Raw genomic sequence first — 13,382 nt, 5'->3', positions numbered from 1 at the left:
TATGAACCTTAAAATTTCACTTATATCGGCAGAACCTTTTAGTCCGGTGGCTTAGTGCAAAATTTTGACGAGATCTATACAGAGCGGACAAAAGCACCAAACTTTGCGTGGCTGTAGCTTAGGGCATGTTAGTCAATATTAGGATCGGTGCCTACAGCTATCTCTTCAGGATTTGAAGCAACTGCTCACTGAAGTTCTTCGACAACCTTCCATGATGGGTGCCCTCTGCTGAAAATTGCAATCCTTTTTTTTGGCCATTTTTTGATGAAAATCACATAAAAAGGGAAGTAGGTGGAAAACGAAACTGCATTAATACTATTATTATTGAAACCAATGACTAAAACAAGTCAACTTTATGATATAGCAGTTATGATGTACCATAGTGGGTGCCCTGTGCTAAAAAATATCAATTCCTTGATTTTTGCCATTATTTTGATGAAAATAACATGAAGGACATGAAAATAAAAAAGAAATTGTATTATTATTGAAACCAATGAAAAAAACATGCCAACTAAAGGGAAAATCCAAGGAAGATGTTTTCAGACGCGTACTCAGTCCCAAATAGGCTTTCAAGGTGGCGGCTGTGTCTTTTCATGGACTGTAAGTATCTACTGGAATAAATTGCCGTTTTTTAGGGGAAATTGTGTACAATTTTAATCACGACAGGTTTAAGTGAATTTTAAGTTTTTCTTGGTGATAAATTTGTTATCGAAAGCCACATTTTCTCTTAACATTTTGTGCCGATTATGAATGACTACACTGAGTTTATTTTCGTACTGGTTAAAATTAATAATAGTAAAATTAGCTTCTTTCTATAGCGCTCATATCCTGAGCACATGGTGCTTTACAATGTTAAAGAGGAAAAAAAATTATATCTCGAGCATGAAATAACATATATGGAAATCTATTTGCAATTCCCAAAGAACAAGAGAAGGAAACAAGAATTCATCTGTTTTAAAATTATTTTGGCTTTAAAGTTTACATATAATGATAATAAGTCATGCAAAAAACTAAATATACATTCTACAAGTATAGGTATATGATCTGCAGATATTAAAGACGTTTTACAAAAGTATTGACTTACTCTCTAAAAATTGCGTAAAAAGATATGTTCTCAGTCCTTTCTTTCAACTTGCTAAAGATGGTGACTTGCGCAAATCTAGCTAATGGTAGTGAGTTCCCGCAGTTTAGGGGGGCACACTGAAAAAGTCTTTTCCCCGTGAGTTTTCGAGGTTGTTCTTAGAGCTGCTGAGATGAGGACCACAAGTTCCTGGAAGGCCTTCGATAACTGTCCGCTAGATAGCTAGGCCTAGGTGGAAGGTTATTAAGTGATATGGAAACTGACAAAATAAGTTTAAAAACAACATGATAACTAACAGGAAGCCAGTGAAGGTCAAATAAATGATGTGTTCGCAAAGTTTACGAGTCCGAGTAACGATCCTGGGGGCAGTGTTCTGAACGTATTATTAAAAGTTCCTTCAAGTGCATTTTCCTACAACCATAGAGCAAGGAATTTCAATTAATAGTCTGTTTAAGATGTAATAAAAGCATGCACTGCAATTTCGCTAGACTCCTGTGTGAGACACTTTCTAATCTTTGATAAGTTCTTGAGTTGGTGAAACGATGATCTGCAAAAGAATGCTGAGACGTGTGCGTCAAACAGCACGTTGTCATCAAATACTACTCCCAGGCTTTGTTGGTGGTGGTTCTTAGCCTTGCATTACCCATAATGACGTCGCTAAAGGGTGGACGAGTACGGTACATCGACAAGATAAGCATGATTTCAGTCTTATCATCATTGAGTTTAAACTCGTTTCTACACACCAAGATGGAAATCAGTTGGGATCGTTGTCATATTTACCTAGGGTGAGAATCGAAAAGAGAGGATCTGAGAAACCCATCAACTTAACGGAACAATTATTTTTGGAACGCTCCTTGACAATTTACTAGAATTCAAGAAAGGGGACCCTGCCGTCTTGTTGCAATTAAGCTTCATATTGAAATCACTACAGTAGTAAACACGTTACTGAAGTGCAAAGTGGCATCAATGCTTGTACCGTTAAACCAGTGGGCTTCTCAAATCTTCTTTTGTTGATTCTTGGCAAATATAACAACGATCCCAGTTAATATCCATCCTGGTGTGTAGGAAACATCTCAGCTTCAGAAACCTTTAACTAACCAGTAAGTTAATAAACTCAGTATAGTCATTCATAATCGGCACAAAATATGAAGCGAAAATGTGGCTTTCGATAACTAATTTGTCGCCAAGAAGAGCTTAAAACTTCACTTAAACCTGTCGTGATTCAAATTGTGCACAATTTCCCCTAAAAAACGGCAGTTTATTCTAGTAGATACTTACAGTCCATGAAAAGACACCTTCAAGCCACCATCTTGAAAGGCTATTTGAGACTGAGTACGCGTCTGAAAACATCTTCCTTGGATTTTCCCTTTAGTTGACTTGTTTTTGTCATTGGTTTCAATAATAATACAATTTCTTTTTTTATTTTCTTGTCTTTCATCTGATTTTCATCAAAATAATGGCAAAAATCAAGGAATTGATATTTATAGCACAGGATACCCACCATGGTATATTATAATTGCTATATCATTAAGTTGACTTGTTTTAGTCATTGGTTTCAATAATAATAGTATTAATGCAGTTTCGTTTTCCACCTACTTCCCTTTTTATGTGATTTTCATCAAAAAATGGCAAAAAACAAGTGATTGCAATTTTCAGCACAGGGCACCCATCATGGAAGGTTGTTGAAGAACTTCAGCGAGCAGTTGCTGCAAATTCTGAAGAAGTAGCTGTGGGCACCGATCCTAATATTGACTAACATGCCCTAAGCTACAACCATGCAAAGTTCGGTGCTTTTGTCCGCTCTGTATAGATCCGAACCTTTAGCCACCTGACTATTTTTCTAGTGTTAAACAGTACCAACAGAGATGGGAAATTGTCACAGCGTTGGCGAACAGCGTTCAGTTTGAACTCAAACACTCGGAGCTATTCCTGTATTTAAACCGCTGACGGGTCAATGTACAGGAATGGCTCCGATCTGCATCATAAAGAAAGACTTGTCTCATGATGGTGTGTGGTGTGGGAGGGGGGAGGGGGGGGTTCTGGTGGGGTTTGGGCGATCATGACCAGATGATATAAATAACAAAACCAAAGAGTTTCACCGAAAAAAAAAAATTCAAAATCAACTCAAATTAAAAAGTCGATAAAGGGATCATTACTGATTACTATTCTGACTGTCGCTAGTGATCAGCAATACGGGGTTGTTTTTAAATGATGTTTTAAAGTTTTTGTACCGGGTTGTTTTTCATCCAACAAAACTTGAAACATTCTATCAAAATGACGAAGTGAAAATCAAAACGTTTAAAACAAAAACGGAAACGTAAAAAATAAAAACCGAAAAGTGAAAAATAAAAACGAAATCATTATGTGGCCCCCCTGGGCTTCCAAGCCCAGAGGGGCCACAAAATGCAAAATGACGAAGTGAAAATTAAAACGTTAAAAACAAAATCGGAAAAGGACAAAATAAAAACCAAAACCAAAACCGAAAAACAAAATGACGAAGTGAAAATCAAAACATTGAAAACAAAAACGGAAAAGTAAAAAATGAAAACCGAAACGTAAAAAATAAAAACCGAAAAGTGAAAAATAAACACGAAACCGCTATGTGGCCCTTCTGGGCTTCCGTACATATCCAAGTTCAGAAAGCGAATAAAATTTCGTCGTTGCTTGTTTACCATGTTTACGTTCTCCATAAAACGCGAAATTAGACATTTTTACGTAGTATCCGTGCAGCGACGGCAAACAAATGTGCAAAAAGGTTTGCTCTCGCTGCGGTCACGTCGTTGGATCTTGAAGTCTCTACTGACTTTTAACGACGCACGCTCAGAACAAGACAAATATGTGAGTTTAACTACCTTCTTTGTCTGGGGAATCAACGTAAAAGGTGTTTCTAGTGCTTATAGAACTCAGATTGAAGGTCATCGCCGCGCTTTAATACACTAACCACTTCCTTACATGGGTTAAGGCTATCCATTTGTTGGTAAAATTGGTAATGAAAAGGAAGCCTATATAGAAGCCGGGAGCTTATGAACTACAGGCTGCGTCATGCTTGCGTCGCTAATGTAATCTAGACCAACTATCACCTATCTTGCGAACAAAATCTTGAGGGCGGGGGCTAGGGAGGTTAAACGCTGCACCAGGGCTTCTCCGAAAGCTTGCTGGCGATATAGGTTTGGTTAGACCAAAAAGAACATGAGTTCCCAAACACTTAACAATATGACAATATACAATGACGAAATATTTATAATTTTAATTACTTTTCTGTTGATATGTACAATTCCGTACCTTTAATTTACTATCTTACATAACTAACCATTATTTACAATTTCGACAGTGGTAAATTTGAAGGGCATTAACATGTATTGTACTCTTACACAATACTTACATCTAAAAAAGAAACAAATAGAACATTACTGTGGAGTCCGAACATTAACAGGAGTAAAACGCAATGCTTCTCAATTTCAGAAAGACGGAGTTAGGTAATTTCACAGCTTTGACCACGGACACAATGTTGACTTATCCTTACAAGGACACTTTTCTTTGGGACCCAAGTTAACCTTTTTACAGTCATTTATGGCATACCTCAGACGCTATTGACAGTCAAGAAACAAAATTGAAGGGACTCGGATTGTGACGAGGAGCTAGTAGAGATGATCATATCTTGCCAAGAGCTTTCAATCCACGGACACAATGTTGACTTGTCCTTAAAAAAATAAACCAAAGATACTTCTCTCTGGGACCCAAGTTACTAGATTGAATGGGCTCGGATTGTGATGAAGAGCTAGTAAAGATGATCATATCTTGCCAAGAGCTTTCAATCTTCTGTGAAGGAATAGTGACGCCAGGAGATTTTTAGGAAGTGACTTGAGTTGCTTGGATATTGTGGAGTAGTACTTGTTGACAATGGCATCAGCACACAACCTGCAGGAAAAATTGTCTTCCTGTAAGTTACATGTTAAGTAAATTCAGGATTTAAGTCTGTCTGAATAAATGTAAAACCGCCTGCCTCTTAGTTCTCCGTCCCTTTATGCTTTACCCTCGCACAAAATCGTTGTGCGTTATAAAATTTAGCTAAGGTGTAGATCGCAAGCATTTTCTTTTTCTCTTTAGATAGTGGAGCGATCGCGAATTAAACCGACGATTTCGCTTGCATGTGTGGCTGTGAGAAAAGGAGGACGCCTTTGCGTTGTCTTCTCGTTGTCAGGTGATAGCTCCATTCCCTCCCCTCCCCTTCCCTTGCTGGAAATATTCCCAACTGATAGTTTTCTACCGACTTAAACAAATAACTGACAGCCACAATAATACAAGACAAAATATTGTTCTGCACTTATGTGGACCTTTGGTAACTACAACTGCCAATAGAAACAAGGACATGAAACTAATTAAAGCTTTAACCTTTAATCCTTTTACATAAAGCAACAAATACAACGCTGCTCGTCTATCACACTCATTACCGTCCTCTGAACTACTTTTCTATAAAGCACATGTTTTTTTTACATATATTATATAAGCATCTTCTTACCAATTCAGGCGCGGAGGTGTGAATCTAAAAATCAGAATACTGGCGGTGTGATTCTAAAGAAGAGAGAACACATAGTGTTAAAACTTTCCATTGACCACTCAGTGAATTAACTGGATTAACTGGGGCGGACAGTAACAGGGTCAACTTTGATAAAAAAAAAAAAAAACAGAAAAGAAACATAATAAACATAACATTACTCCTCTAAAGAATCTGTAAGTATATAATGTGGAGTTGAGAATGCACCGCTGTCAGAAGGCGACGCCCTGGTACAGTGATTTTATGCCCCCGATGTTAGTCCGAGAAAGAAATATCCAACTTCGTTTTGTAAAATTCTAAAAAGCAAACGGTACTGACAAAACTCTCAGGAAGGTTTTTTCAATGGTCACATCATAGAATGGACATTAACGCTAGATCTACAATTTAAGTCCACCACATAATTCATGACGTGTTGGAAAGTTCAAGTGTTAGACACCACAGATAGGGTATGGGATCACCACTTCTAGTAAAGTTAAGTGACATTACCGGGTCATCGTCTAATACAGATGAAGTACAGCCTCCAAAAATTACAACTTCGCCAGGAAGAGATGTACAACAGGCTGTGTGCCACATCCGGGTCATTGGTGAGCTGATAAATAAAACATGAATGTTATGGGAAATATGCCGACAGGAGTCATGATCGAGGTAGCCCGATTATGGCCGATTATACCCCGATTATGGCTCCTGGTGCCGAACTATTTTTAGACCTGACCAAAATTTTCTTTCATTTGCAGACAGAGAGAAAGATCATACTGCTTAAATAATATTTAAATTTCCGAAATGAATCACAATATTCGAAATTATTCAATTTGTTGGGGTTCTTTTTCAACTGCTTCGGTTTTTTATCATCCTGGCTTCAGAGGTCCGTTCTCTACATACCTAAGATTATTCACGGTTCAAATTAACTTACACTCTTAGCTTGTACGACAGGTTTATTTACCTTGGATTTGAAGGGACTGTCAACTGGAACCAAGTCATAGTTGAGGTGGCTAAAATGTAAGCATCACCTGAACACAACAAAATATAACTAAACTGAAACATCAGCTGTTACGGGATACCTTAAATAACATAGACAACGGTTCGCATGGTGTCTAAACTACGATTATTCTATCATACTTCCTCAAAATTACTGGTGAGCCACAAGACTGTTCGCGATCTATATTCAGAAAATTCACCAACACAGCTTCTTTCTCATGAACTGCGGTCGTCTCGCCCGAAAGTCGATTCGCCTGATAGCATTTCGCCCGGATTCGCGCGATGACATACAACACTCTACAACACAGTGAACATAATTATAAGTCAGAGATTTCAGAGATTTTGAAAGATTGTACGATCCTAGATAGAATGTATGAATTTGATCGGTATAACGATCTTTGAGATATTTTGTGTTCAGTTTTTCTCCGAAAAAGGCGTCGTCAAACATGTGCAGTCACTGCCCGTGTCTTTTCATGCTTTTTTCTTTCAGGTATAGAAATCCTCTTCACCGGTACTCTTGAAAACGGACAGCGACTACCTTAAAAAACCCTGCAGGTATAAAGCAGCAACTTTCTTGGATAGTTGAGGTTAGCCTACAGAACAGGCGTTACTTTCTTTTCGGGGATGTCAATCGAGAAATGGATTTTTGTAATCTTTGACCTCTCTCTTTGAACTTAAGTGCTTAAAAGCTAGAATACTGTTGGACAACAAAACGGTCTTAAAATCGTACTTCAAGGTGCGAGGCATGAGATTCTCGAGCAAAACGCGCGAGCCTCAAAGCCCAGACCTTTTGTTAGACTGCCCGCGCGTTCTTGACAACTCACAACTATAGGACTATTTTGCACTTTCCACACTACTACATACCTAGTGCGTCTTGATCATTGTTGAAACCTCCATAAAGAAACAAATGTTTGTCGCTTGCTGGAGATAGAGAATGCCATGTTCTACCTTGAGGAACATTTCCCGTAGTAGAGATACTAAGGAAAGCACGTAATGAAATCAAGTTAGTAAGGAACTTCTTCAAATCAAACATGCATCAAAGAGTCTACTACGCAACAACACTGAGGCACTGAATGTGGAATTTTTCGATATCTAAAAAATCTACTGAAATCACCTGCCACTCCATTCCAACGTGTCCATGTTGAGAGAATGCAAGTCATTCCGCCGTCTTTCCTAAAAACATTGTTTCATATTTTAAGATTAGACTGTAGCACCTGTACTTATTGCAGAATCAAGGGCGGATCCAGGATTTTTTTTTAGGAGGGGGTGCACTCGTCTCTTGCTCTACTTCAACACCAATAAACCACATAGTTTTTTTTTGGCAGAATACCAGTTGTATTAGAAAACCGCAGGTCATCTCGGGGGGGGGGGGGTGCGCACCCCCTGCACCCTCCCCCTAGATCCGCCCCTGAGAATAATTTTCACTATTCTTTTTAGAGCATCCAATCATCAAATTGTAGGCAAAGAGAATTAAACTGAATTGGCTTTTTAAGGTTTTATATATGAATTCAAATTTTGCACTGGGTTATCTTAATATAGCTTTGAATAACCCGAACACAGGAAATAGCTTCAATAACTAATTATAGTCTTAAAGAAATAAACTGGACCGTTTTTTGTAATTCAATTGACGCGGAGGCACATTTTAGCTTTTTAATAGATAGCAAATAGTGTAATAAATCTTTGTCGAAGATTATGGTAGTGTAGATAGATAGATAAATAACCTTTATTTCAACATTGAGATTAAAGAGTAGCATTGCTGCTATTAAGTATCTCTGAATGAAAAGAAACAAAATATATTAATAAAACAATTGAGTACAATAGATGATAATATTAAAAATAATTTTGACCACATAACTATTTACAACAATGTACATCAATTAAAAAATAAACAACAAATTGTATTACAATAACTTATAGTGTCATCTAAGAATGGTATAGAACTACGTATATTCCTAGCAGTTCTAGCATTGTCAGGTAGTAAATTCCAGTGATTCGTTGTGAAATAAGTAAAGGAATTTAGACCATGTGTACACGTCCTCAGTTTCAGAAGAACAAGTTTTGTTTTACTATATTATTATTTATTACCATACCATATGTCTTCCTCCAAAGAGATAGGCCATATTTGCAATTTGAGCAGATGCCTGGGCTGCTCTTGGAGATGGTGGTCTGCCCTAAAGACACGAAAAAAAGTAGTTGTAACAGGAAAGTCAATTTGTAACTTTGTATTGTAGCTTTTTGAATTGAATCAGCAGCCAAACTGTTAAAACCTTGTTCCAGTCTGTGGAAAGCTTCCATGATAGAACTTGGTCAAATAAGGCCTATCCATCCAATACCTTTTGCACTTACTTTTACAGTATTTTGAATTTTCAGTTGACAAATGAAATAATTCTACCCCAGGGTTGTCAAAAGTAGCCGGCTGCTGGCAAAAATCGCCACCTACTTGGTTAGTGTTGGCTGGCTACTCTGCTTAGCATTTCTTTACGGATGGCATTTCTTAAATAAAATATTCCCGGACTGGCCGCTTACTTTGACAACTCAGCTGTCTACTTCAAAACTTTCTGACAACCCTGCTACCCCTTTTAATTTAAGTGGAATGGAGCATTTCTACAAGGAGGGCTTCAATGTGATCAAGGCTTCTAAAAAGGAAACACTCTATATTTAACTATCCCCAAACTCCCAACCTCCCAAGAAGGGGAGGGGTGTGCGGTGGATTTATTTGTGTTAATTGTAGTTTCAAATGAAATATTTCAGACTTGAATGATTTGTGCCTAGTTTGATTCTCACCTTCTTTGTCACTTATGATTATAAATGACATCATCAAATTCTTTTGTCTCCTGAACTTTATGAATGCTAATGATAATTAGGGCTAAGAGACAAGGAGAATCAAACAAAGTTGAAACACTCTGAACCTGAATTTCAGTTTGAACAACTACATTTGTAACACACCTTTGTTTTTGGTTGGATCCATGTTAGACTACTTGTATCCAATACAAACAAGTGGCTGTTCCATCCTCTGTTATCCTGTTGTTAAGTTAGATTGTGATTAATGCTTAATTCGTCCTAAGTGAAGCTGATTGGGTGCCCAAGAGTCTTTAACAACTGAATCGCTAAATTCTAAAATGGATCATCCCCAGAACTAGTTGTCTACCATGCCCAGGATCATCCCCAGAACTACTTGTCCTATCTTAAACCCATCCAGGCCCCTCTCCCACACTAGCCTTCAGGGTGCCAACCACATTTAAGATATAGTTACAGAAGAACCTTGATTTAAGGAAGTGCCAAGGGACCGGGAAAATTTGTTTATTATATTGAGGGTTCATTACATCAAAAGCCTCAATTAATTAAATTTTGAAAAAAAAAACAACACAAGCAAATTGTCTTTTTTTTTTCCAATGCCCAGCATTTCCAGATCTGACCAATTTCTGTAATAAACATTTGTATAAAAATCTATTATCTCAGTTCAGAGCTTTACATAACTATGGCTCTAGAAACACAAGAACAGGCAAACAAAACTGCTTAAAACTGCTGTACACAAAATTTTTATCCTTGTATTGGTCTGTTTCGCATATTCCTCTTTAGCTATCCTTCGGTCACATGTTGACATTTATTCCTTATACGAGGTATATTTTATGTTTGTGTTACTGGATTGTGCTCGTAATAACGAGGATTTCATTAAATTGAGGTTTGTTATATTGAGGCTCTGTTCCATGCATTTGTAATTTTGGCTAGGCTGAAGAAAATCAATCGTTATACCGAGGACATCTTTATAATATAACAGTTCATTAAATCGAGGTTCCACTGTAATCAGTGAAAATAATATAATTATTACACACACAAAAATTATAACACAGCAATAAATGAGATAAGTCAGTCAGAAATTACCAGGGTCAACAAAACTTGGAATGGATCAACCCTATTAACCATATTCCTAACTGCTATCACTTAGTAGCTTCCAAGAGGCTTATCTCACCCAGGTTTTGTTGAAACCTTAAGAATACTATAATTTTTAACTTACTGTAAATTGCTCCTCACCACTGGAATTAAAAGTGAAATATCCATTAGACTGGTCTACTCTCTCAGGGTCTGGAGCCAAGCCATATCCTCCAAAATATAGAATCCTAAGGTGAAATTTAGTTGAAAATAATACCATGATTCTATTCCATTTGACATTTAGTGCTTTTTATACTCTTCATCTCCAGGAACCTATTTATATTATTATTGATCAATACCAATGCTCACAGAGAGATTATGGTAGTGTTATATCCAGCTGATATGGCCAACAGGCTCATCAAGGCACAGTCCTCCACTATGATAAAGAACAGCACATTGGGGTAAAGGGGGGGGGGGGGGTGGGAGGGTGGAACCATGGTTATAAAGTTGTGTAAGTTAACGTATTCATATATAAACTCGATTTTAATTCACTTGAACTTATTTGTAGCAATTATGAACGATCAACACCACGATATTAGGACTTGAACAATATTATTAAAGAAGCTATAACAAATATCACTCTCAGCTGACACAGTGTTTAATTCAATATTCAGCTTGTTATCTTGATGACAAGGCATCTTCTCAGTGCCTGGATATTGGATGAAAAAACTGCATCTTGTATTTGAAATGAACCGTGTCTCAGTACAGTCAGAATTACAGTAACTGTTCATTCGCTACAACTTACAAATCATTGTGAGTCCAACAGCACAGTTTGTCCCTTGGTGAAGGAGGGTTTCCCTGGATCCTACTTGTCAGATTTTCCCAGACAAATGTTTTTAAATCTAATACAAAAACCTTAGACAGAAAGAAAATGACATGAAAAATTGATATTAATTGCCACCTGAATTATTTGAGTTGTCAGGGAGGACACAAAAGCTTATGTGAAGTTTGTATAGACCTTGTCACAGTTTTCGATGCCATCTTGACGAGTAGGCAAAAGCGTGAGAAATTACAGTGTTTCTATGAGAATCTAATGTCGAATAATTTCCATAAAACGGCTGTTCTGAAAAAAATATCAATTGTAAACTAAAGCTACAAAGCAAAGGATTGTCGTAAAAAATTTTGGGGGCGTACCTGTGCTTAAATTTCTCCAGAGGCTTGCTTTAGATTTTCCATATATTTGTCTGTAATTTTCCCGGGCCTTTCTTACAGACAAATGTATAGAAAATTTTAAAAAGTGGCTCTATGTCTTCTAGAGCATGTAATGCCCTCAAATTTTTTCAGGAGAATCCTTAGGAGTAAAGCTTTAGTTTACAAATCATATTTTTTTCAGAACAGCTGTTGTACAGAAATTATGCGACATTAGATTCTCATACAAACACTGTAATTTCTCACACATTTGCCTACTCGTCAAGATGGCGTCGAAAACCGTGACAAGGTCTATTCTGCAAAACAAGAACTGTATTCAGGGTGTTCATTATAAGCATTGGAGATCGGGGAATTCTCTGTTTACTACACAGAATTCCCCAGCTAACGTTCAGTAGCCTACGACCATTTTTTATTCAGACATGGAGCCTCTTTCCAATATTCTCCTGTAATGTTACACCTTCTCCTGCCACTAGAATTCTTAATGAAAACTGTGTTTTGAGGCAGAGTTACCAACATACAGTGGAGGTTGGTCCCCCGTCACAATGTCCAGCAAAGATAAACATTGATTTTCCTTCCATTACACATGCAGATGATCCTGACATAGGAGGTGGCTCTTCTCCACTTGTTTCAATTTGCTTCCTAAAAATATCAGGAGCTGTATAAACAAAATGTGTATAGAAATGATTTCAAGAATTGACAGCCACCATTTTGTTAGAAAACACTAATATAAAAGAGGGCTTTTTACGTGAAAGACAGAGCTTACCATGTGGATGTCTCAATGCAATACAGCCACACCTCATTACTATGGTGATACTTATCAACTACAAAATGAACTCCAGGAAAAGTCACCTCAGGACCATGCTGAAATGAAATAACAATATTATATTAATTTTGCTCATAATCATTTGACTGCAGTGTATATGGGGACATACTGCTGGATAGGGTATGGTTTTTGGCCCTGCCGCTGTGAACAGGTATTTTAAACTTTAATCAAGTCTGGACCTGGACCTGTCCTAAACAAAGTATGGCTGCAAGGCTGTTGCTGAGTTTTTAGTGATCAAAATTCGAAGAGGTTCATTTCTATTTATTCAGGAGGTCGTGAGTCAACATAAAGAGGTTTGTCCTTTTTTTCCCTAAACATGGTACATATCGTACGGTTTACAAACCTGCAGGGGTTCCCGAATACCCAGCATGGGTCTAGTACCACCTCCGGGGGACAACCGGGGGAAGCCGGGGATAAAATCTTAAAGTAATAACATAAACATGATGCTACAGCCGAGCATCTTCTAGGAAGCGCGAGATCTCTAACCTCTGGTGATCCTATAAAACGTAAGGTTAGAGTATCACCCGAAGAATGAATTTCTAGCCGCTTATTTTCAAAGTGATAATCGATACGTACACGATGGTAGCCTCCCCAGACCACTATATAGCCGTCATAATGAACCGCGACATGGCCACTTCTCTCTTCTGGTTTCCTCCCATTTATGGACGGGAATACGAAAGTCATTTTTTCGGTGGAAAGTGCATAAAAACACCCTAGCTAGCACATATTCCGACGTATATTGCGCGCGGTAGTAAATAATCCTTCTTTCCGTGGGTAGATTTTTTTTGTTTTGCCGCAATGCACGCTGGAATACGTTCTTGTGTTATCAGGTGAACGAAATACTTGAATGTGATTGGTGCGTTCAAATC

General features: G+C 37.7%; 1 protein-coding gene across 2 annotated transcripts; it reads right to left on the bottom strand.

The window, feature by feature from the left end:
- Positions 1–4,253: 4,253 nt before the first annotated feature.
- LOC140933897 (kelch domain-containing protein 2-like) lies at positions 4,254–13,263 on the bottom strand. Of its 2 annotated transcripts, none has more exons than XM_073383569.1 (13): positions 13,090–13,263; positions 12,454–12,551; positions 12,209–12,329; positions 11,287–11,396; positions 10,627–10,729; positions 9,558–9,632; positions 8,702–8,782; positions 7,726–7,784; positions 7,476–7,588; positions 6,577–6,643; positions 6,123–6,225; positions 5,601–5,653; positions 4,254–4,999 (listed from the first exon to the last, which is right to left on the bottom strand). In XM_073383569.1, exons 1-13 carry the CDS (start codon positions 13,195–13,197, stop codon positions 4,873–4,875), a joined length of 1,218 nt encoding a protein of 405 aa, XP_073239670.1. In that variant the 5' UTR covers positions 13,198–13,263; the 3' UTR covers positions 4,254–4,872. The 2 variants fall into 2 exon arrangements, with proteins under 2 accessions (XP_073239670.1, XP_073239671.1); XM_073383570.1 differs by having other exon boundaries at positions 4,255–4,999; positions 12,209–12,345; positions 13,090–13,204.
- Between the last annotated feature and the right edge of the window lie 119 nt (positions 13,264–13,382).

This window comes from Porites lutea, chromosome 4 (genome assembly GCF_958299795.1).
Source record: "Porites lutea chromosome 4, jaPorLute2.1, whole genome shotgun sequence".
Classification (NCBI taxonomy): Eukaryota; Metazoa; Cnidaria; class Anthozoa; order Scleractinia; family Poritidae; genus Porites; species Porites lutea.
This window is presented reverse-complemented; position numbering and strand designations above follow the sequence as displayed.

What these genes read in the sequence shown, in the direction of transcription:
- LOC140933897 (XM_073383569.1), bottom strand. Translation starts at nt 13,197, where the DNA reads ATGACTTTCGTATTCCCGTCCATAAATGGGAGGAAACCAGAAGAGAGA. An exon ending in TCTTTGGAGGAAGACATATG is followed by an intron (nt 7,785 to 8,701) that starts GTATGGTAATAA and finishes CAATGTTTTTAG; the next exon opens with GAAAGACGGCGGAATGACTT. An exon ending in ACGTTGGAATGGAGTGGCAG is followed by an intron (nt 7,589 to 7,725) that starts GTGATTTCAGTA and finishes TGCTTTCCTTAG; the next exon opens with TATCTCTACTACGGGAAATG.